At 37.5% G+C, this 22,931-nt stretch overlaps 1 protein-coding gene across 2 annotated transcripts; it reads right to left on the bottom strand.

Moving 5' to 3' along the window:
* Positions 1-495: 495 nt before the first annotated feature.
* Positions 496-22,799, bottom strand: LOC135631688 (protein REDUCED CHLOROPLAST COVERAGE 1-like). 2 transcript variants are annotated; one of them, XM_065139458.1, is made up of 25 exons: positions 22,592-22,797; positions 22,339-22,431; positions 22,174-22,235; positions 21,549-21,641; positions 20,529-20,601; positions 19,902-20,234; positions 19,722-19,789; positions 19,500-19,631; positions 19,297-19,338; positions 18,101-18,625; positions 17,856-18,013; positions 17,202-17,754; positions 14,189-14,251; positions 13,980-14,081; positions 13,549-13,866; positions 13,380-13,472; positions 13,200-13,301; positions 13,007-13,111; positions 12,327-12,460; positions 10,219-10,402; positions 9,344-9,475; positions 9,118-9,230; positions 8,806-8,896; positions 5,024-7,513; positions 496-826 (listed from the first exon to the last, which is right to left on the bottom strand). In XM_065139458.1, exons 2-24 carry the CDS (start codon positions 22,397-22,399, stop codon positions 5,216-5,218), a joined length of 5,835 nt encoding a protein of 1,944 aa, XP_064995530.1. In that variant the 5' UTR covers positions 22,400-22,431; positions 22,592-22,797; the 3' UTR covers positions 496-826; positions 5,024-5,215. The 2 variants fall into 2 exon arrangements, with proteins under 2 accessions (XP_064995530.1, XP_064995531.1); XM_065139459.1 differs by lacking the exon at positions 496-826 and having other exon boundaries at positions 7,332-7,589; positions 22,592-22,799.
* Between the last annotated feature and the right edge of the window lie 132 nt (positions 22,800-22,931).

The following is a 22,931-nucleotide window of genomic DNA, read 5'->3' on the forward strand; positions in this document are numbered from 1 at the left end:
TACTGATAGCCTGCTTAAACCTCAAATATGCTCTATCTAAATTTTCCTGTTGAAGTCAAGATGTTAATAGGTTAGTAGTCTCACAGCAGTATGCCACTCACTCTATCCAGGAACAAACATGCAAATGTTGCATTATTAGTTGAGGATCAATAAAGCTAACATTAATTTGAAGTATATCAAGGGAAATGTTATGGTTGTCAACTTGCTACATGATCCGTTTGAACAATGAAGTTTTGCTGCAAGTTAGATGTGATAAAAATAAGACAACATTCAAACTCATTTCAGAATCCTATCCAGTAAAAGAGTAGCAAGTTCCTTGATGCATATCAAAACAAGTTACATGCTCCCTACTCACGATACCACAAGAGCGGCGATCAGATTATGGAACTCAGCTAATGAAGCTAAAGCAATGTTCTTTAACATTACAACAGAAACAAATAAAAAGAGAGACATCCTAATAAAGGATCAAATTATTTCAGTTTTGTAAACATGAAATGAATTCCCACTGGGTACTGAAACCCCCAAAACTGTAACATTATATTTAGAATGTGCAAAATTATTTTGATGGGCAGGAAACTCGAGATTCACAAAATCCCAAAACTTACAACATTATGGCTTATGCAAAAGCTAATAATAGAATCCTTGAGAACAAAAAAAACTGAAGAGAAAAGATCCTCATATTTGTCTATCCAATGAAGAAAAAAAAGATGGCTAATATCTCCAACCTGATTCTACATAATTCTGGTCAAAAATTCTAAACTATTCCAGTTATCTCAAGGCTTGGACATTGTATTCTCCATGAACCTCAAGAACATATACTGCAAACCTGCTAAGAAAATGAAGATCTTCAATAGGCTGACCGGAAAAAAATGCAAACAAAAGGTTGAATTAATGAATCATGCAAAAAAGGTAATCGTTTCAAGCATGGTTCATCTTACAATATATATTGAGTCGTACCGATGTACCAACATATGGTACAATGGGACATACTGATATACTAGTATGTACCATCCATACCGGTCTCATATCGGATTGATATGGAACACCTGTACCGAGCGCTATGCTACGGTACGACGAACCTTGCTTTCAAGTTTCAATCCCTCTATTCAGTGGTAAACACTGATTTAACCCTGTGATATATCCAAAGAAGTTCTGCTGCCAAGATTTAATGAAGATGACAAATGACAAGCATCTATCCAGATAGCAATGATGAACCACACACAAAATAAGATCTTCACAAACATTAGCCCTTATGAGTTTCATTTGCAAGTTAAAAACCCAACCATGTGCCGAGCAGATGTAGGGCAACATAAATGTTAAAGCTGTCTATTTCGCGGATGGACAGTGACAAAAATAAAACCATTGTAATGATATCTTAAAGAAAAATTGGTTATACAATGATCATTCATAAATGTTAAAGCTGTCAATTTAGCGGTGTTATTGAAGTTAAAAGGACAGATCTGAGTTTCAAGAAAATGTGCTGTAAACTTTAGTACTGAGTAGAAATGGTCCTAGGTCAAGTCACATAATATATAATCAAAGTTTAACATTTCTTTCACTTAACTCTCACTGGTTAAACAAATTAACCAGCAAGATACAGCTATACATTCACATGCTAGCCAAAATCCAATTGATTCTATGCAAATATCAGCCCATATACATGGTATCAAGGTTTGACGTATAGCACAAAATGATATGAAATGGATGGTATATATCGATCGACCATTACATGGACTAGTACATTTTGAGCGATAAACTGAAATATGGCCTCATAGTGGTTGATACAGGGCAGGGATTCAATTCTCGAATCGTATCGCCCAGTACGGGTGGTAAGTACCGGTCCGCCAATTGACTGACTCGCGGACTACCTGCTACCGGGCGGTATCAACCGGCGAACATGACAAGGAGCACGACAATGAGGAAGACGAGGCTGTGGCACTCGTACGACGGAGAAGGCATGACTGAGAAGAGAGTTGGACATGGCGAGACACGAAGAAGCGCTTCGTCGAACGGAACACGGTAGGGGGAGGGTCCTCGCTTCGTCGGGGGAAACACTATAGAGGGCAGGTCCTCGCTTTGTCAGGCGAAATGTGGTAGGGGGCGGAGGGATCGTGGCCGTTGTGGTTGGGGAGGTCGCAGTCAACGGCGAAGGAAGGGATCCTAGCCCAAGTTGGACTGTTGCTTCCCCTTCTCGCTCTCGCCGTCATCTTGGTCTTCTTCCTCACAGTCGCTGCTGAAGGCGGCAGCAACGGGGGAGTGGAAGATGAGCTCGCCCTGGGCTAGATCCCGACCGGATCCGATTGCTGTGGGAACATTGTGGAGTGCCTCACGGGGGATGAGTTCGAGCTGGGGACGGAGGCGACCTGTCGCATCCTCACCCGCTCCGCCATCACCCCCTTTTTGTCTCTCGAGATGGAAAGGAGGTGATGGTTTCTTCTTCTTTAAAAAAGAAACCATCCTCACTCACATGCGAGATGATTTCTTTTTAAAAGAAAGGTGTACCGCTCAGTACGCCATGGCATACCGCTCGGTATATCATACCGTATATCATACCGTATCATATCGAGCAAAGCTTGGTACATTGGTACAGTACAAAATTAAAAACCTTGATACAGGGTATGTATCAGCCGATATGGTTGAAACTTGTCTTGTATTGGTCAATACGGGTTGGTACCAATCAAAATTTGATAGATACATCCAAATCGGGTCTAGTTTAACCTCAATGATCAAATTGATTATTAGGGCCTCTTTTAGGGCTTTAAATCCCCTTCCCTCCTACCTCTTATGCTCACTCTCATTCTCGATACTGATCCAAATCGGGTCTAGCGTGAGCCCAATGATCAAATTGACTGTTGGGGCCTCTTTTGAGGCTTTAAATCTCCTTCCCTCCCACCTCTTTCGCTCACTCTCATTTACTCTCTCATTCTCACACACATTCTCACACTCTTACTTGTGATTAAAATGCCAAATCGGTTGATTCAAGATCAATGGAAGCAACTTCTTCCCGTGCAACAAAGTTGTTCCTCGATGGATCCGAAAGAATAAATTCAATGTTTCCTCCTTATAACCTATTTATTTATGGTTTATATACACTTTATTCTTATCTAAATACAATATATATACCAATAGATTAGGAAAAAATCCTAAAAAATAATTTTTTAATTTTTTTGGCTATTTTTTAGCTTTTTGAAAAATCAGTGTGCACCGGCACATCGTACATACTGGTCCACCCATGGATCGATACCACCAGTCAGCATGGCACGATGGTCCTTGCATGGTATATCTCATATATTGAGCAGTACAATCAGTTTTGAAATTTACTACCTGGTATAGGTGGTTCTGCATATACTTTGTCTTTTGCAGCTTGAACTGGTAATTCTTGGTGGGCTAGATTTCCAATGAGGATAGAGATACATGTGTGCCATTGAATTATAGATTAGATCAAAAGCAACAGACATTAACCTAAAGAGCTAAGCAAAAGGAATTTGGTTGCATTGGATTAGCAAGTCAAACCCTGGAATTTGCATTAGAAACTTGGTGGTTAGAGAAACTGGAAACTAAACATGGATATCCAATCTGATAATCAAGATTAGAGGTCATCCATGATATCTGACACTCATGTGCAGTTGATGAGAATGGCTAGCCCTAAATTAAACTTATCAAGACAAAGGCTGCTCAAATGGATGTCCTCATTCTGTGGTGCAAAATGGATAGATCGGAATATAAAAGAAATATCTGAAGGAAACAAGTTAGGATTTATGATGTAAAACAGAAATTTTATTTTTGTATGCCATTTCATGCAATGAAATTTCTTTTAATTTTTTTTTAAAATGAGAACAAATAGAGCATAGTACTCCCAACAAAATTGGTAAGACAAATGGTTTATTTTACAATGTTTAACCATATATCTATCTGTGGGAAATCTTCAGTAATGCAAAGTTGCAAACTATCGAGACTTTCATACTGTTTCTAATCAAGCCCTCCTGTGTGTGTGTGTGTGTGCCACACCATCTCTAATCTAAGTTTGCTCCTTGTCAATGCATCTAACAATCTTCTTGGGAAATGTTTGAACCACTTTAACCAAATTTCAACCAATATTTTCTATTCATGCTACCAGCAACTTACCATTGGAACAGTTGTCTATCCTTATACAGCACTTGAGTAAGAGAATTATGCTCTAAAAAAACCCAAGAAAAACCTACACTAGCTAACTATGATATATGGACCATGCAATCAATAGATAATAATACAGATATCACGAAAGAAACAGTCACTAGAATTAGAGGGTAACAAGATCTCCTTTCTATTCTGAAGTAACACAGCAAGAGTTGACAATCGAGACTGATTAATATGAGGCCCTAGTTTCCATGACTACTATCTGAGTTTATCACTTGGTTGTCACCTTTTACCCTTTACCCTTGATTCCAAGGAACCCTTAAGTTCCCAGATCATTTTGAGGGCTACATGTTGTATGTAGCAGGCATGAAATACCATTTGTAAGCATTTCTTTACCAGCACTAAGAAACAATCTCCTTATGATTTTATTCTTTTGGCATCGATTTAGAATGTGATTATCACTGTTCCTACCATTTCTTCAACCTTTTCATGAATGTTGTTTAATGTTCTTGCAGCATGATCTATGTTTTCCTTCCCTCCCAGTTTTGTTTCTTTTGGTCTCCACCATGTCTCCCACTCTGCTTACCTCTACATCTGGCACATTTTCTTTGAAACCTTCATGCAAATATCCATGTGTAAGTAATAATTGGTTCTCATGGTGGTTAAGAAGTATTATGCAAACAGCTTACTCACTTAAGTCCTCTATGTAGTCAGAATGGAATGGTAAACCGATTATCAACATAAAATCCAATAAAGTAATCATCATTAGTTTCTAAACTTTATAGAAACTATAATTCTGGTTAAGTAAATGCAATTAGCAGAAAATCATCATAGCTGCCATAACATATATGAAGCAAATTAATAACTAATTGCCTAGCTTGGACAACAAAGAGATAGCATCACTTACATTTCTGAATGTCCAATATATCAGAATTTGGTTTGAATTCTTTATAAAAGATCCCTTGCCCCGTAAAATAGCAATAAAACTGAAGTGCATGTTTTCCAAACGTCGAGTCATGTCCGCCTGGATGTAAAAGTTGACAAATGAAAACATCTTGCCTTCCTGCTAATTGAAGTCACAATATTCTCTTTCTTGCAACTAACTGACATTAGCATCTATATTGGAAGATGCATTTGCTGGTCTTACATCACTTCCTCTTACTACTTTGCTATAAACAACTTTAAATGACTGTGATCCATATGGCCTCTTGAGCAAACTTATAGGCAGCCTTAGTGTCTGTTTACGACGACTTCTACCCTTGATGTATATGCCAAGGCTCCCCTCACCCTCGTACTTTTGGCTACTTTCATGAACATGTTTTTCACCACTAGGCTGTGCATCTTCTCTGAAATCTGTCTCAGATTCCAATTCGGTAGTTTTTGTATTACTACTCTGAGATTCTTCAGCTTCCTGTTTCTCTGACAATTTCCCATCCAGTGATTTTCCAGTGTCTATAACCTGTGATTTCTCATTATTCTCGTCGGTTTTTGTTCCTTCTTCAATATTGATGCTCAACAGAGGGGTTAAGCTCATACCATTACTTACATCAGATGTCATAGTCGATTCCACCGTGGATTCAGAAATCGGACTTAACACAGGTGAGAAAGAAGAAAAATCCACTGGATGACAAACAGGCCATACTGATGCTGCAACAAAGTCAGGTGCATTTGGACCGATGTTGCATTGCCATGGATAATGGTTTCCGTGAAACATGTTGCTGTTCATAGCAAAAGTGGTATTGGGCATAATTTGAGGACGGGTATATGGTGGGTAAATAAATGGCAAAGGATGTAGGATGTTGGGAGACCTGGATGAAGATGCAAAAGGATGAAGAGGTGAGGTACAAATAGGAGGCACGGCTGGCATTACAGCCGTTGGTGCAGCATGAAGAGTAGCACTCAATTGCCAAGGCGTAATTGTAGGAATCACACCACTAGGAGGAAGGCCAACACTTACAGGAAGAGGATTAATTACTACAGGAAGGGATGGATTAAATGGTGCAGCAGAGGCAGACAACTTCTTAGCAGGGAGCTCTCTGATATCACTGTCACTAGATGGTAATTTTACCATTGGATCATCACTAAAAGTTTTCTCAGAGATGTCAACCTTTTGGAGATCCTCTTGGTGGATGCTGGAGGATGAACCGACATGAACATTGCTACACAAGACTTCCTCATGATTTTCTTCTTTGCTTTGTTTAGTGGTTAAGCACTCAAGTGTAAGTGTAACTATGTCAGATGTATTTTCAGACAAATTTGGATCATGACTGTCATTCTGTTCAACCTCTTGAACCTCATTACAAAGTATATTATTGTCAAAACTACTCTTGATGGGCATGCTACCGCTAGATGACAATTCTAAATCTGAAGCTAATGGTTCTAGTGGACTTTCCAATTCACAAACCCCCTCTCCTTCTCCTTTAATTTCAGCTTTGGTCCCCAAGTCTAATACCACATCCTGGGGAGAGTCATTTTCTTGGGCTATATCAGATATCTGAGTCAACTCAGCAGCATTTTCTGCATGTTTCTCATTCACAAATGAGTCCCTTAATTCTGAAACATGTTTTCCAGTATATATCTCTTGTTTCAATGGCGTATCCTCTAGGGACTTTAGACTCTGAACCTTGGCAATTGTTCCTGGAGGCGCTAAAGCTACATCTTTGTATGATGGAGAATTTGTAAGACCAACAACCAAATGATTATGCGGCTCAGAAACATCACCTGTTCGGTACTTCTGATCCTTTAATACCTCATTGTCATGATGTAAATAGGGTGCCTGACCATCTACGGAGGGAGCCATTCTTTCAGCAGCATTCCTATAGTTATCAGTGATCTCCTGATTGGTAGATGAAGGCACTGACTTGACTCGGTAAGTCACAGCTCTGTATACTCTCCGACCAAATTTGGTGCCTGGTGACTGGATTTTCATGTTAAGATTATCACTGAAGCTTCCAGGAACTACAGTTCTTTTCTTCAGAACATAATAGCGGTTATTTAAATAAGAAAACCTTGGCTTAGATTGAGCAGTTTCACCAGGAACATCATTCATCTGATAATTGTAGGTCTTCCAAGTACTTGTACGCCGCTGCTTGATTCGCTGGCTTGAACCTCCACCCAACCTTTGCTTTTGAACAGGTTGCCAACCATCTTCTATTTCTGTATTTATGTCCCTTCCATCTTCATCATCAGAAGGAAGCTTATGCTCTGTTGTTCCCTCAGATTGTTGAGAAACTGCTGGCTGCTTTTCAACAACTTCTTCATGTTTAACCTCAACACCTGGATCAATTGTGTTTTTATCATCTTGGGTATTGCTGGCACTATCCACTTTTTTCGTTCTATCTGAAATTGTAGCATGTGAATCAGCCACAATCAGGTTCTGAGAAGACTGCACTTTGACCTGAATCAGTACAACAATGAGTTCTGGAATAAAAGGTGTACCAATTGAAAGTCTCCAATGAAAACAGTTCAAGTACCTTCAAATTCACATATATAGAAAGTCAACCTTCTTCTAAACAGGATATGTAAAGGTTAGACATAATTTGAAAAAACACATATAACAAGGAACCAATAAGCATTACCGATGGGTCCATTTATAGGTTATCTGATTCATCCGAGAATTTCTTTCTGTTGAAATTTATTTTTATGTATATCTTATTTTAGAGATAAAAGCTACTGGTGAACAACATATGAGTAGACAAACCCATAAGTGATTCAGTTTTAAGCAAAAAGTTTCACCAAAAGATTTCATCCAACATTATGTATGAGATTATGTATAATCTGGAATAGATGCTTAACTAAAGAACACATATGGTTCTGGTTAATATGGTTTAGTTTATTCATGTTGCCTTAGTTAACAATTAAAGTGATTTTAGAACTTTCAAGACATAAATAATAGCCAAAACAACTTTGAGAAAATTGGGTGCTAGTAAGCCAAAACAATAAGACCCTTGAGATGAGTTAATCAGAACATTATAGCTCATAAAGATTATCTGGATTCTAGATGCAAGACATGCTTCTCAAACATACTTTTGCTAATACTAAAGCATGGGTATTTCACTTATCCAGATGCAGAAAAAAAATTGTGGGAAAATGGAATATCTATTTCTGTTTTCCATGTTCAATTGGATTATCTTTCAAATAATAGGATAAAGGCTATCTAGAAATGCAGAAGTTTACAGTTTCTTCTTGATGTTCAGGCATAGGACAGGCATGGTAAAATGAAAATATGCCTATACTAGCGTGTTTGGTAGCAGACAGCAAAAGATAAGTGTACAAGTCAAGTACAATCTGAAATTCGGATTCCAAATTATGTTTAGCAACTGACTTCTTACTTGCATATTATACCTTAGGTCATTTTGTTAAACTAAAGATTATTCAACCTGATTCACAGCCAAAGAATGAAATCATTAACTCTATTAGTATTGCCTTTGAGACTTATTCAACTTATCCTGAACTTAGATTCAAGATTTGAGATTTTACATGTGGCAAGTGCAACAGAATCCTACGTGTTGACAGGCATGGATACTCAGGTTCTTGACCAAGACAACATATTGTCGGCATGCCCTCAACATGGTATGAAACCTCATGCAGGTACCAAGCTTACATTGTACATGTTGGCCAATATGACAACATGTAAAATCCATGTTTAGATTCTTGGGAGATAATAAACAAGATGAAGGCTCAATGTACCTTTAAACCCAAGTTCTTTTTCTTCACAGAGTCAGCATCTCTTCCTTTACCATCTTGGATGGGATTGATGTAATCAAGGAGATCGGAGACACTGCCAAGCAGAATACACACTAGCACATGATTCCATCACTTTATTAGAAGTAAAAAAGTAAGAAAAACCTGGTCTGGTGTATCTAGTTCATGAAAAAATTACATTCAATTCATGAGAATGTTACTATGTGGAGCAGGTATATGAGAATATACAGAGGACTCATGCTTATAGTAGCTATATACTAAACCATATTGATCTAATCACTGCATTTGTTGCTTTACCTTAGGTGGCCTTTGCTGGCGATAGATGCATCAGGCTTACGTGTACCATTTCGAGCAGCTTCTTGCTGTTCAAGAGCCTTTGACTCAAAGTACTCAAGCCAGGCAGCAGCATCCTGCAAAAATCAAACAACTTCCAGTGACAAGAGATTGACATGCAGAATTAGAAGAACAGAACAGAAAGAAAGATGTCCTCATGTCTCTCCAGACAACGATGCATGTAAATTACCTGAGTACGCAAGTCATCAGGGCCAAGCTTTGCTCGAAGTATTTGCAGTGTTGTTTGCTCATGTTGAACACTCAAAGGATATGCTTCCATCAAGGAGAGTGCAATAGCTATGGCATGGTAACTTGCTGCAGTCTAACCATTAATGTAATAAAGAAAACTATAAGTTATTTATTCTTAATACTCTTGATATTATAACCAAAAGATCACATGCCTAAATTTTATTGAGAATAATTGACCAAGAAATAATCTTGGTCTTGGTGAGATTGATAGTCACTCTTAAACCCATTAATTTTAACTATTCCAATTTGTAACTACATACAATTAATTTTTTATTGAGTTGTTATCTGTTATGCCTAAACTAAAATCTATATGTTCTAAATATCAACCAACAATTAATAAAACATTATAAAATCCTAAACTACTTAAAATATATGTAAAATTGTTAGAAAGTTATTTATTTATATTCTAATGTATTTAATCTGAAAATAATAACAATAGAAAAAACAGTATTACTCAAATTAGACATGGAAAATATCCAAAAATACAGAAAAAATAGAAATTTTAGTCTAGTGTTTTCTAGACTTGATCTAAACCTAATTAATCTAAGTGTTAAATTTTTTGGGATCAATTCGATCTTCACTATTGGATAACTAACTTGTAGGGCATCATAAGAAAAACTTTATTGGAACTGAATGACTACAAAAATAAATTAATACCTTAGAAGGTGTGCAGTCACCAGTCAACTTAAACTACATGTGCTTCTATCTCAATATTTAGAATTTATAACCAATAGCCACAATATAGCTTGAAAAGAAGTATCTTAAAGAGTTAAGAGAAACAAGAACAGAAAAAAAAAATTTGAGAACAAAACAAACCTGAATGTGATCTGGGCCAAGTAACCTCTGATTGCATTTCAAAGCTTTATGAAGATATCTAAGTGCCACATGTACATTTCCTAGGCCTTCCTCCATCATGGCCACATTGATATATGTAGCAGCTGTGTTTGGATGAGATGGCCCACAAGTAAGATGCAAAAGATATAATGCACGCTTCACATACCTGATTAACAATCAACAAAAATAAATTATGAAAAATCATAATCAACATCTCATGGAGGCATGGTGATGTCCTATTACTTCTGGCATGATGTCAAAATTAAATAGCAAATAACCTGGAAAATAAGCTTAGTAACTTCTAATATTTTGTTCCTCAATCTTTATATGCACTTAAGTTTTAGGTATTCAAATAAATCAAGGAATGCAACTGCACCCGAACTGGTCTGTACTGATCGGTATTTACCAATATGGCTTTCATGTTAAGTTGCATCCTTGGTGTGGGCAAATATGAATTAAATCCTGGAATGTCATCTTACAAATGTAGTTTTACCTAATTTGCATAATATTTTTCTCTCACCCAGGAAAATTATGAAATTTATCTACTCTATGAGGTTTTGATAAGGAAGGCAAACTGATGACAAAGGATCTACTCATTCTCCTTCTAGGATGCTGGCTATTGTACTTCATGATATAACTCTGATATAAATGGAGGTATCTGCTTTCTCATGAAAACCAACAAAATTACACAGTGCATAGTCTCATTCATTTGAAGGTCACAATGCACTGGAGAATCTAAAATCTAATCATTAATTCATCCACCCATTCTTTGGCCTTATAAAGAATAAGAAAAGAAATGGAGCCTGAAGTTTTCAAGAACTATGGCAGCAAATGCTTCACCTTATCTGAAGCCACAAAGCATAACTTTCTTAATCCTTTGCTGCCATTTTATGGTTATATCAAATTCTGTATACTAGTCAACATGAACTAATTAATAGACTCCTTCATATCATAAACATTCCATTGCCATTTTTAGAAAACATATTATTGAATAGCTTCTGGCATCAATTTCTTTTTTACGTTGTAGTGCTTGGCCATACTATATATTATGAATGAAAGTAAAAGCATGTCTAATTTAAGGATTGAGACTGATGTTTCTATCTTTATGTAGATCAGAATTATTCCATGCAAACAATATTAAATTTAAAAATCTAGTTGAAAAGCTTCAACAGTTACCACCGAAAAGAGTCTATTAAAAAAGTTTCGACAGTTACTGCCAAAAGTCTTACTTTTCAGTCATTGCAAATTTGCAATTATACATCATGAGATAAAGTATTAGTATTTTAACCAAGAATTTGGGGTTCGGCAACTTAAATTGGTGTTCACTAGTATTTACAGGTCCTATGGTTGACCAATACATGGACCAAGCAATTTTGTCAAGTTCATGTTCATACCAGCTTATCGCCCGGTTATTATAACAGGCATATCATCTTATTATCTTAAAAATAATGAGCTTACCACCCAGTTATCTATACTCTCCATCATTTTCCTGATTTTGCTTGTTACTTATCAACCACTTCATCACTCTAGCCCCCATCCACTCTGCCAACAACACCATGAGCCCCTATGACTTGGTCTTCGCCTAATAAAAATGATACCCCATGTCCTATGCTATGCCTCCACCACCTCTGCCACCGTCAGAAACTGTTGGTATGGTCTACACTGCCTACAACTATACTGTCATATATAATGTCAATCACACCAATACCACCTTGCTCCCCTGCCCTTTCTGCCACCTTGGCAACCCTTCTTGTGATCACAGGCACACAATGCCTCCCTCCTCTCCATCACCTCCTGTGACCTCAGTTCCACCCTATTTAGTCAATATTGGTATGTGAATCCTCACATCTCCACGGCCTTCCTTCCCACTCAATATTGACCGTTACTAAGCCATACCAACTCATGAAACGGCTTGGTAGTCTGACCGATGATTGGTATTGGTACCAGACCAAGATTTTAATACTTAATTTCAAGTTATAATAAGAATAAAATACAGTATATTCTGTATATAATAAAGTAAGAGATCAGATCCATCAAAAGAAAGCATTCCCACATAAAGGTGGACTAGGACAATTGGGTATTGAACTTACTTTAGAGCCAATTCAGTATGCTGAAGTCTATAGTAAAATACAGCTAGATCACCATAGCTCTTCATTGTATCTGGATGATCCAAGCCAAGCTCCCTCTCATTAATGTCCAATGCCTTTTGCTGATAAGTTGTGGCCTAAACATATCAAATGTCATTGTAATCCCAATGAAAGACAACAGAACAAGTTCGAAAGTCATAATAGAAAAATCTCAAAAGTCACCCTTCACATTCAAAGTTTTACAGTTTAAATGATAAGGAATCTGTAAAATTTACATATATACCATGATATTCAACCAAGTCAGAAATTATAGAACAAAAATGTTCGTGATGTATAGACTGATCCAAATCTTTTCAAAAGCTATGAACAAAATTGAGATATTTAGTTAAAAGTTGGCCATATTTAATTAAAAGAGGACAGCAAATAATAGACACACAAATGCTGTAGTGAGATATTGCACTATGATCTATCTATAAGATTTGTTGAGATTCACAGAGCTCACAGCAAACAATAGATGGAAATAGATTAAATACCAAACAAAATATTAGTTGTACATTCATGAAATTTCTCACAATTCTAGTTGACAATTTTTTATTCATAGTGGTAGAACCACACGACAAACTGCAAAATACTCCAAATTATAATAATCATGGCCTTCGGTGACATGAATGTCTAAAAGCTACCTGATTAAAGTCTCCGGTATGGTAGAGAACAACAGCTAAAAGACTGTAGGCTCCAGCAGTCATCCGATGATATGGGCCACAGACTGTGATTAATTTTGCCAGAGCCTGAACCAAATACAACTTTGTTATCAAAGGAAATGAAAGGGAAAATGAAAAGGATTTAAGATGCAGGATAACCTGTATATGCATCTACCTTTGTCCCATAGCTAACTGCATCTTCAAGTTTACCCTTATCAAGAGCCGTCTTTGAAGATTCCAGTAGTTGTCGTCCATCTGCAGATGAGCATGCAACTTGCTACAAAATATTTAGAAGAAATAAGATCCTTGACTGCAGCGAACAGAATTCCTACAAAACTTTCTTTTTGTTTTTTACCTTGTGCACAGGTACAAGGCTGATGATGTCCAATTTGTCAAAGGGAAAAGCTGAATCCATATCAAAGTCTTTGGGTGCCAATTCAATTCCCGCCTAAAAGAAATAAACATGTGAGCTCAAAGAAAAATCAAAGGCCACACACATGTTTTGAAAAGATAAAGACTATTACCTTATGGCACAGTCCTCTCAGGATAGCATACTTTCTTATATCAAAGTAGCTTGAAACTGAGAGTTCCCAGTCATATCGTTTTTTCAAAAATACTTCGAGCCATCTCCAGACAAGGGTATGCACAGGGACAGAAGAATGTGAAACACCAGAATCAGGAAGCCCAAGGAGCAAGTTAAGAGTTGCAGCTATTGATATTGACAAATCTCTGGTGTCAGATACAGCAGCAATTACAGCTCGTACGACATGCTTAAATGCTCTTACTATCATCTCATGAATACAGAGTGACTGTACATGGGACAGCTTCTCTGAAAGCTTGACCTGATATATTGATCAGAATAGTGCAATTAATCATATATTACTAGAATACATCTTGAAATTAATATATATTAAACCGTTTTCAAATTGATAACGAGAGAAAATGGTTGACTTACAACTCGCCCAAGAGAATGCATTCTTAGGCCTCTAGTATGCATAAAATCAGTCAAAGTACGACCATCAACAGGTGAAAGTTCCAATGAACCAAAGTCTGAGACCTGAATACATGTCAAGGTATAATTTAAACTCATCAGAATAGTCATTTGATAAAAAAAAATGGCACTATTTGATAAATTAGGTATAAGCAAATAATATTCAGGCCTACCAACTTCGGAAGAGCAACCTCATCATAATATCTCAATGCCATCTCAGTTAATTCCTGTGGAGACTGATAATGAAAATAAATTATATTCTCATCCTTATACTAAGCATCGTATGATATGGAAATTTCTTAGATTGATAGAACATAAATAGTATCATGTATGCTAAATATTAAAAGATAATATTATAGAAACTTTCGCCACATAAGTATAGCTTAGAAATGGTGCAACTTCTTCTAGAACTTCAAAGAAATCATGTTAGCTTAGTCTATAATTTTCAAAGGTCAGCAGTAGCCACTGAAAACCAATTTTAAGTCTCAAAAATGGATTGTGACTTTGTAGAACTCGAGTCAAATGACCAAGTGTTTCTAGTAAGGAAGTTAGTTCCATCATGTGCACATGACATCTTTTCAGTTTCAAATATGACCATTAGTTAAGAATCCAACGTCCGATTAACACCTGTTCTACCTTTCCAACTTAGCAAATAAAGAAGTTATCGATCATTTGACTGTAAGATTTGCTATACCATGTTAACTTTTTTCCTTTATATGTTCTTTAGTTCGTGTACTGGATGAGTAGCATTTGCCAGCTAAAAGTAATCAAGGAATGAGTTGGCGCTAATGTACTACCTTGGTGGACTTTCCTCTATCAGCAATTAAGTCTCTGAAAGTATATGTCTGCTATAACATACTTTTAGAAATAGAAGAGAAATATAGAACTTAATAGAAAGATATATGTTGAACTGTTGTCATAGATATAACTCATATAATCAAATTTAATCAAAAGAAGATAGGATAATGGTGTTATTAGGAAAGACGTGAGAGATGAAAACGACTATAATTATGCAGCAACGGTATAGAACATGACAGATACATATGTAGCAGCATCTTTTAGGAGACAAGAACAGGTTTAAACAATAACTATTTGTTCAATAGAAAATAAAGTCAGCAAGGACTTTTAGAAGAGTGAAAAAGGAACTACTAGAATAGAAGAACAGTGAAATATTCACAAAGAAAAAGAGTGAAAGAAACGCAATGTTAAGGACTAGAACACAAAAACCAAGAGGCAGCAAAATTCTTCTATTTCAATTCACCTCAAGTCATGTCCATGCCCAAGGAAACAGTCAACTTACATATGCATGCACATACAAATGGCAAGCAGATTCCACCTAAAACACTATCGGCAACCAAAATAGAAAAAAACATAGTTTAATTTCCTTACATGACACCAATTTCTGTACATTCTGGCCTCAAAGTTAAGAGAAGCTGTTATCATCTGGAATGTTCTCACCCTATAGGACATACCCTCTAAAACTTCACTTCAGATTGAACTATTCTAAAAGGAAAGATTATGACCACTTAATGGTTGCCTGATTTACATGTACATTGGGCAGACAAAAAATCATGATGTTCTTATCACCATATGAAATCATAGAAAGTAATATTTTCTCTAAATTTATTTCAAAATCTTCAACATTGACAGTGTAGAAATCAAGAAAACAACATAAAAATGAATTAGATGAAAATATAAAACACCATGTCTAGCAATTAAAATAAGACACAAATTCCATTTCTACAAAATTAACCAACAAATGTAAAGTCCAACTTTAGCTTCAAAACTGGTAAATTTTAATTTTCTTATTTTAAAAAAACTAACCAAATTTCTTTGAGACCTTCATAAACCTGTTCTGGAACTTGGGAAGGATATGGAAAAAAAATTGTTATACTTAATTGATCAATATAAAGTTCATCACTTGAGATGGAGCTTGACATCTAAATTAATCTTTTGTTATCCCATGAAATTTTGTGCCAAAGTAGGATCACAATCGTGTGGAGTCATATTAACTTAGACCACAAGAACCAGATCACTGAATCATAAAATTCTGACAACATTAAATATAGCTAAATGAATGTAACACTGATCATATCAATAAATGATTCATACCAAAACTGACCTAACTAGTAAAATGAAGCAAGTGAACTTAAGTTGTGAATCCTTCTTGTGCCAGTAATCTGGTCTAGGTTTCAAGTTCCATCCAATGTTGGAGTTGGATTTCTCAAACTTCATCAACTTAGGTTTCTACATAATCAAACATCTCCCACAGTTCTTTTTTTCTTCTGTACTTTCTTCAATCTATGTCCTGTTTTATCTATCAAACAACCAAATGTTTGCCAGCTCAAAGCCTTCCCCCATTTTAAATTTATTTTCTCCAATGTGGCTAGCGAATGATTATACTACTATCTCAAGAGTGGGGGAGCATAAGAAACATTAGTCACAAATAAGTGCATCCTCATACAACAGCATTTAGTTCAAGGGTAACCTACAAACTAAAACCCGAACATCAACGAATACATACTCTGACCAGTGGCCCTGAACTACCATTTGAGAGGAATTTCAGATTAGAAAAGAAATACAATATATTTGATGGATGACTGGATGATATCTTTGTTAGGCAAACATACAATTCTATATACGGCAGCTTTTGAACTTCAGAATGAGGTTATATTAGTCATTTCATGTGCATTGACCTCTAAATAGAATTACTTTATCAAAATCAAGCTGAAAAGATGAAAACTCAGTCAAGAATGCATAAGCTAATGTAATCAAGATTATATTACAAGATAAAAATATTTCATGTTTCTCTCTTGGCATATTTAGTGAAACAAATAAGTTAATGAGGTTAATGTTGGAAAGTGCATGCACCTCTACTTTTCAGTGGCAAGTCAAAATGCCATATTGGACTATTGTCACAAAGATTCTGCATGAAGATACAAAAAGGAATTACGTGGAAAAAGATGCATCAGTAATTTAACTTGAAAAGCTTTTGTGTTATCATAATGTATCTAAGAACTCATTGTTCAAGAGGAAAAGCAGCAATCAACTCGGTCTCAAATATCAGATATAATCTTCATATGAAATTTTTATAACACGTTAATTAATTATGTGTATATATGTTCTGGATTTCAGGAAAACATAGTGGAACTAAACAAATCTACCCCAATTTTCTGTTCAGCATACCTTCATATGAAGTCCAGTTTTAGATTCTTGCAACCGTGTATATGCAGGTTCAGGTAGCAAATCTTTGAGCTTGCAAGCATCCTCTGTTGCTGTGGTTTCAACCTTTGGTTCCTCAAATGGCAACTTCACATCTTTCATTCCTCCAGGCGTCTCATCAGATGATTTCCTGTCAACTGTTGAAATCTTTTCTTCATCAAAATCTGGTTTCTTTTTGTGGTTTTTAAGAATTTTAAGAGGCTTCCCAAGGCCTTCGACTCTTGTCTCACTTTTAGTCTTTTCACCGGTTTGTTTTTTATCTTTTTCACCAGCCTGTTTCTTGTCTTTCTCACCAGTATTCTGATCCTGCAAATGCTGTATCCAACAAGCTCCTAATTCCCATCTCATAGAGACATTGCATTCAGCTTTCTCTTCCTCAAGGTTCACTAGGCTGTCTGACAATAATTTCTCCACAAAGGCTTGTGCTGCTGAGAGTTCCTCAGGCTTTGAATTCTGTAAACTATTATATGTACTTTTCTCTCTTGATGTATGGTTTTTGTGAAGAAGCATTCTCAGACTGAAATAATGAATAATAGCTTCAACAGATTGAAGAATTTAAAATTATTTTATATGATAAACTGAGAGCATGAAGAAATATGCCTATAAACTAACAAGCACCTGTTGATGTTAAAAGCATTTGCGCCCCCTTCAGGGTGATCTTTGATATCAACACCTTGCAAAGGTAAATGCTCTTCGCTTTTCTCATGATGGTTGACTTTCACAACAGCAATGTAACCACAGTAACGCACATTAACAACCCCTAAAGTGGCAATATCCTGCAGATGAAAGCCCACAAATTTGTTTCACTGAATTAGCTATCAAAAATTGTAAAACATTGCCAAGATACAATTATATTCTCTTACATGAGCTGCTGTATTTTCATCTGCAGTGATTCCTTTTAGCAAGTTCCTCTCGACAAGATGTTTGGCATCAATTCCTGTTGTTTTACTTCCATCAATCTTTGTATCAACCTTGCATTTTGCATCTGAAACATCTTTGGTGACAGTGATGCTAAAATCCCCTACTGTCTCAAAGTGCAGGATGTTTTCTGACCCTACTGGAAGTGCATCATGTTTTTTCTCCATAGCTTGCTTTACAGCTGCGATGGCTCTTAATATTGCAACATCGACAAACAGGCTATGAAGCAGGAAAGCTCTCCTGTCACGGATTTGTCTTTCTTCTGCAGTTTTACAGGGCATGGACTTAAGGGAAAGGAACTCATTTGCCCAAGGCACCATATCACTTTTTCCATCCCTACCCCAACCACCTCCATTGCCTCCCCATGTTTCATCCTCAGCAGGAAGGGAAGGAAATATGGATGGTGACTGAGCAGCAACTGGAGGCACAAGCCATGTGTTTGCACGAAATCCATATGGCAGATTTCCAAACTGCAAATAGGAATGTGCTCTTAATTGTTTGAGGAATTAGTACATTCAACAGGCAAATAGCTAGAACTGAAGGAAATTATGAATTATCAATCCAAAAGTAACATAAATGGTAAGAGACTTAAGCAAAGAAAAAAGTACACCTGCCCCAGATTTAAGATGTTGAAAAAAAACGATGTGACACATTGTGGAAAAATAAAAAAAGGCTGAAATAACTGATGAGCAGCTCATGGACACAACTTTCTTCTTTTCTTTAATTAATTTTCTTTACAAAATAAAAAGGTTTCAAACATATACTTACTACGTGCATCCTATACATGGAAAGACTAAAAACGAATTAACGAAGTGCTTTAATATACAAAATTCTGTCATATTATAACTTGGACATTGTGTAAGATTCATTTAATTGGTAAAGATACATATGACAATAGACGTCGTATCAAGAATGAGGAAGATATATAGGGTTGTTGAAGCAAGCTGTTATAGGACAAAGAATTAGATTGATTTTTGACATCAACGATCTTTTGGCAAGAAACATCCGTAAGTTACATATATCCACTTCCCAGCAAAGAAGGTAATAAGAATTAATCAAGCAAAGAACAGGAATAATTAACCAATCAGTGACCTCTTAGAAGTTCTTGTATCCACTATAATAAATAACATGAAAAAGTTACCTTATTTCGTTCCATGAAGGCTTTCATGAGATATTCGTAAGCCTGTAAACAGCACAGAATTCAAGAAAAGAATCTCGTTAGAGGCAAACATCACTGGCGTAACATATAATTCTATGCAGTACCATGAAATGTACGGTAAAAGATAAGTTAAAGAGTAATGTAATAAAGAACACAAATAAATAGTAAAGAAATGAGTTATTGACGTTATCAAATGCTCTGCTGAGATGTCTCAGGAGATCAACAAGATTGTGGCACAGCACGCGTTGCTTCCCGAGACTGTAAAATCCCCTGGCGCATGCCTCGACGATCACAAGCTTTCCATTACACAGCTTCACCTTTAATTTTACATCCAATGTCGATCAAAACAGATAATTAGCAAATAGTAATTCATAGATATAACTTAAGAAGAATTAAACAAGACGTACTTCGAGGAAGAAGATATGATCATCGGACGGACGCTCGTCCTGCCGGAGATTCGTTGTTCGCCGTATGACTGCAACGGGCAAATTGATCAAGAAAACAGACGAAAAGAACGGTTTTTGCTTGATTCTCGACAAGAACATGCGAATTGGGAAAGAGAGGGGCGGGGGGAGGATTGGACTCACACTGGATGGGAGGGGTGAGATTGGCGAGGGAGAAGAACTCGTAAAAGGCGCCGAGCCGAGGGCACGCGCCGCTCATCTCCGCCTCCAGGTCGGCCGGCAAATCCTTGGTCGGGGACGTCGGCGACTGCGCCTGGCGTTGCGGATCCGGCGGGGCCTTGCGGCTTCCGCTCTCTCCACCGCTCTTCTTCCCGTCCTTAGCGGCCGCCGCGACGGCCGGGGGGGCATCCTTGGGCGGCGGCGTCGCCGGCGGCGAGGGGCCGAAGCAGGTGGTGGAGCAGAGTAGGTCGAGGAGGCGCCGCACGTGCGCCAACGCTCGTTCCTCGTCGTAGTCCTCTGCCCATCATCGCGCTCGTAATTAGATATTTTCCTCTTATAATCGCCAGTAATAAAAGCAAAATAAAAAAAACAGTTTTCTGCATCAAAAAAGACTGTTTTTCTAAATAGCATTTAGTTTTAGAAAACGTTTTTACTTTCCGAACGCTTTTTTTTTTCTTCTTTTAATTACAACAGGCATTTAAAAAATATTTTTAAAAATTCACTTGATCAAAAAACACTTTTCATGACTTTAATTGCAACCAAATACACCAAATCTACTTATATTTATATTCCAATTGTATTATTTCTTACCTTCGACCAACGTAAGAGTGCATGGCTTAAGTGCCGTAACATCCACAGAATCCTTCAGCCTCGCTCCTCTGACCTGAAATAAAGGACATAATAAGACCAATTATTATCACTTCAGTAATTCGAAATTATGTCCATTATCTTAAAGCATTTCTTTTTTTTCTGTGTCATATATATCTTGGACAGAAACAGCATAAATAAATATATATTAAGAAGCTATAATTAATATTTAATATTTTTTTTGTGACAGTAATCCATTTCTGATATTATGCACAAATCAACTCTTTTAATATTATTTTTTTGTTCCAAAAAATAAAACTCTTTTTATGCCTTTCACTTTCTATGATGGGATGATGGAAACAATTTGGACCCCAAGCGTCCATCCCACCTCATATCCAATTCTAGGTCAGATGTCCATGCAAAGACTTCCCACCTCATGTGTTCCACATGAGCCACGAGATGCGCATGGATTTCTATTCACCATTTCCTATGTTCTCATCTACTTTGCATCCAAATCCATAAACCATATATTTTCCTGATAGCTTAAGTATTTGAATTTTCGATTGAAGTTTTTGGTGGATAAGTCAGTGATGAATATTTTGTGAAGAAGAAAAAAAAACATAAATGATAGCAACTCATGCTAAGAGATGGAATAGTTTGATCATGAGTTCAGCAAATCTAACTGGCCCTGTGGTTGAAGTCCCACCAAAGCATGTCTAGCTTATGAAAAATGCAACCAATTATCTGCACAACTTGATGAGCTACAGGACAATCTTTTTTCTTCCTTCTATGTGAAAACTGATGCTTGTCGAGTTTTCCGTCTAACTACTGTTCTTCCTTTTAAGGTCCCTATCGAAGTGGAAAGATGGATGGACTATCCAAGCACGACTCTGGAAAGGCAGTAACCCAACCAAAACCCACATCCACATCTTTGGCTTTGCATTTACTACCAATGTCTAGCAAACAAGAAGAATGAATCAACAGATCACAAGAAAACGAGTTGGGAAGATGAGAAGCTCTTACCTCATGGCACAAGGAGTAGTTGGTGAAGTTACATGTCGAGGTGTTAACACACAGCAGCCGCCGTACGTCGATGATCCTGTCAGTGGATATTCCCTGCAAATAAGCCACGAGAGGTTGCAGGGTGTTTTCCATGGCAGAGACGAAGAAGGACCATACGCAACCAAAAGAGCAACCAATTTTGATTGCTGCAGTGATGATGGTGACGACATTATTTATCTGTACAAGTTAATTTCCATGAATTAACCTCTTGCTATATGGTACCTCAACCTTAGCTGACACGATGCAATATGGTCCCAATGAGTTGTGCCAGTCTTCAGAAAAGGGCACTGAAGTGAACCACTCAGTTGCATAAATGCTAATAATAAATGCTCCGTCAGTAAATGTTCCCTTTATCACTGGTGTTGATACCTCATATCTCGACGACAATGAGGTGGGATCTATTATTCTATTGGTCCAGTGAAGCTGAGAGTAACCATCAGCTCGACTACTAGTACTTGTGTCCTTCCACGGATTAACACACTCCATGACAGTTCATACACGATGAACCTTTCATACTGTTCCATTTCATCCTCTTACTGAAAGAAAACATAGACTAGAGAAGGTGGTGAGAAGGGCATACACAGACCTTTAGGACGACATGAGACTCATCGGGGAGCTTCACTGTGATGTCCACAGCCAGAGGCAGAACTGGCACAGCAACAGCCAGTGGTCAGTCATCGGAACAAGCATGAAACCAATGACGGCAAGTGAATGGGTCAGGTTTTGCTCTTTAGCGGCGGTAAAAGCTTACCTTTCTCATCTTTCTTCTTCTTCTCGCCCTTTCCCTTGCCTCGAGCGCCCTTGGGTGCCATGGGGGACCGCCGCCCCGCTCGCTTCCACTTATCTGTGAACCGTACATACACTCATCCATCACCCTTAACACATCAAGTTGGGTTTCAAGAAGATAAGCTATTGCATGACAACCCATTAAAATAAGCTTGGAACTATCCGGTCTCAGGAAAACATTACAGAGCAGAGATATCTGGGAATCCAACAGGACTTACCACGAGAGAAGCGTTCGTTCTGCTGATGCAAAAGAGGTCGTATCAATCGGTGAATGGAGTTACGCCTGAGAAAGAGAGGAGGAAGCCGCCATTAAAGATAAGAGAGGCAGGAGAGGAGGGGGAGGAGGAGGTCGATGAGGAGGAGGAGCAGAGGAGGTAGAGAGATAGAAGCAACGCGAAGGATAGTGAGAGGAGGCGGAGATGGGGTGGGCTACGATAAGGGAGGAAGGGCGGAGATTTAACGGTCAGATACGACGTTGGCAGTTTATGGCAGCGTCCCTGCCCCAACAGTCGTCCCAAAATTACTTTTCCCACTGCTTTTCGGTCACCCGCTTTCGTA

Source organism: Musa acuminata, chromosome BXJ3-2, assembly GCF_036884655.1.
Source record: "Musa acuminata AAA Group cultivar baxijiao chromosome BXJ3-2, Cavendish_Baxijiao_AAA, whole genome shotgun sequence".
NCBI lineage: Eukaryota > Viridiplantae > Streptophyta > Magnoliopsida > Zingiberales > Musaceae > Musa > Musa acuminata.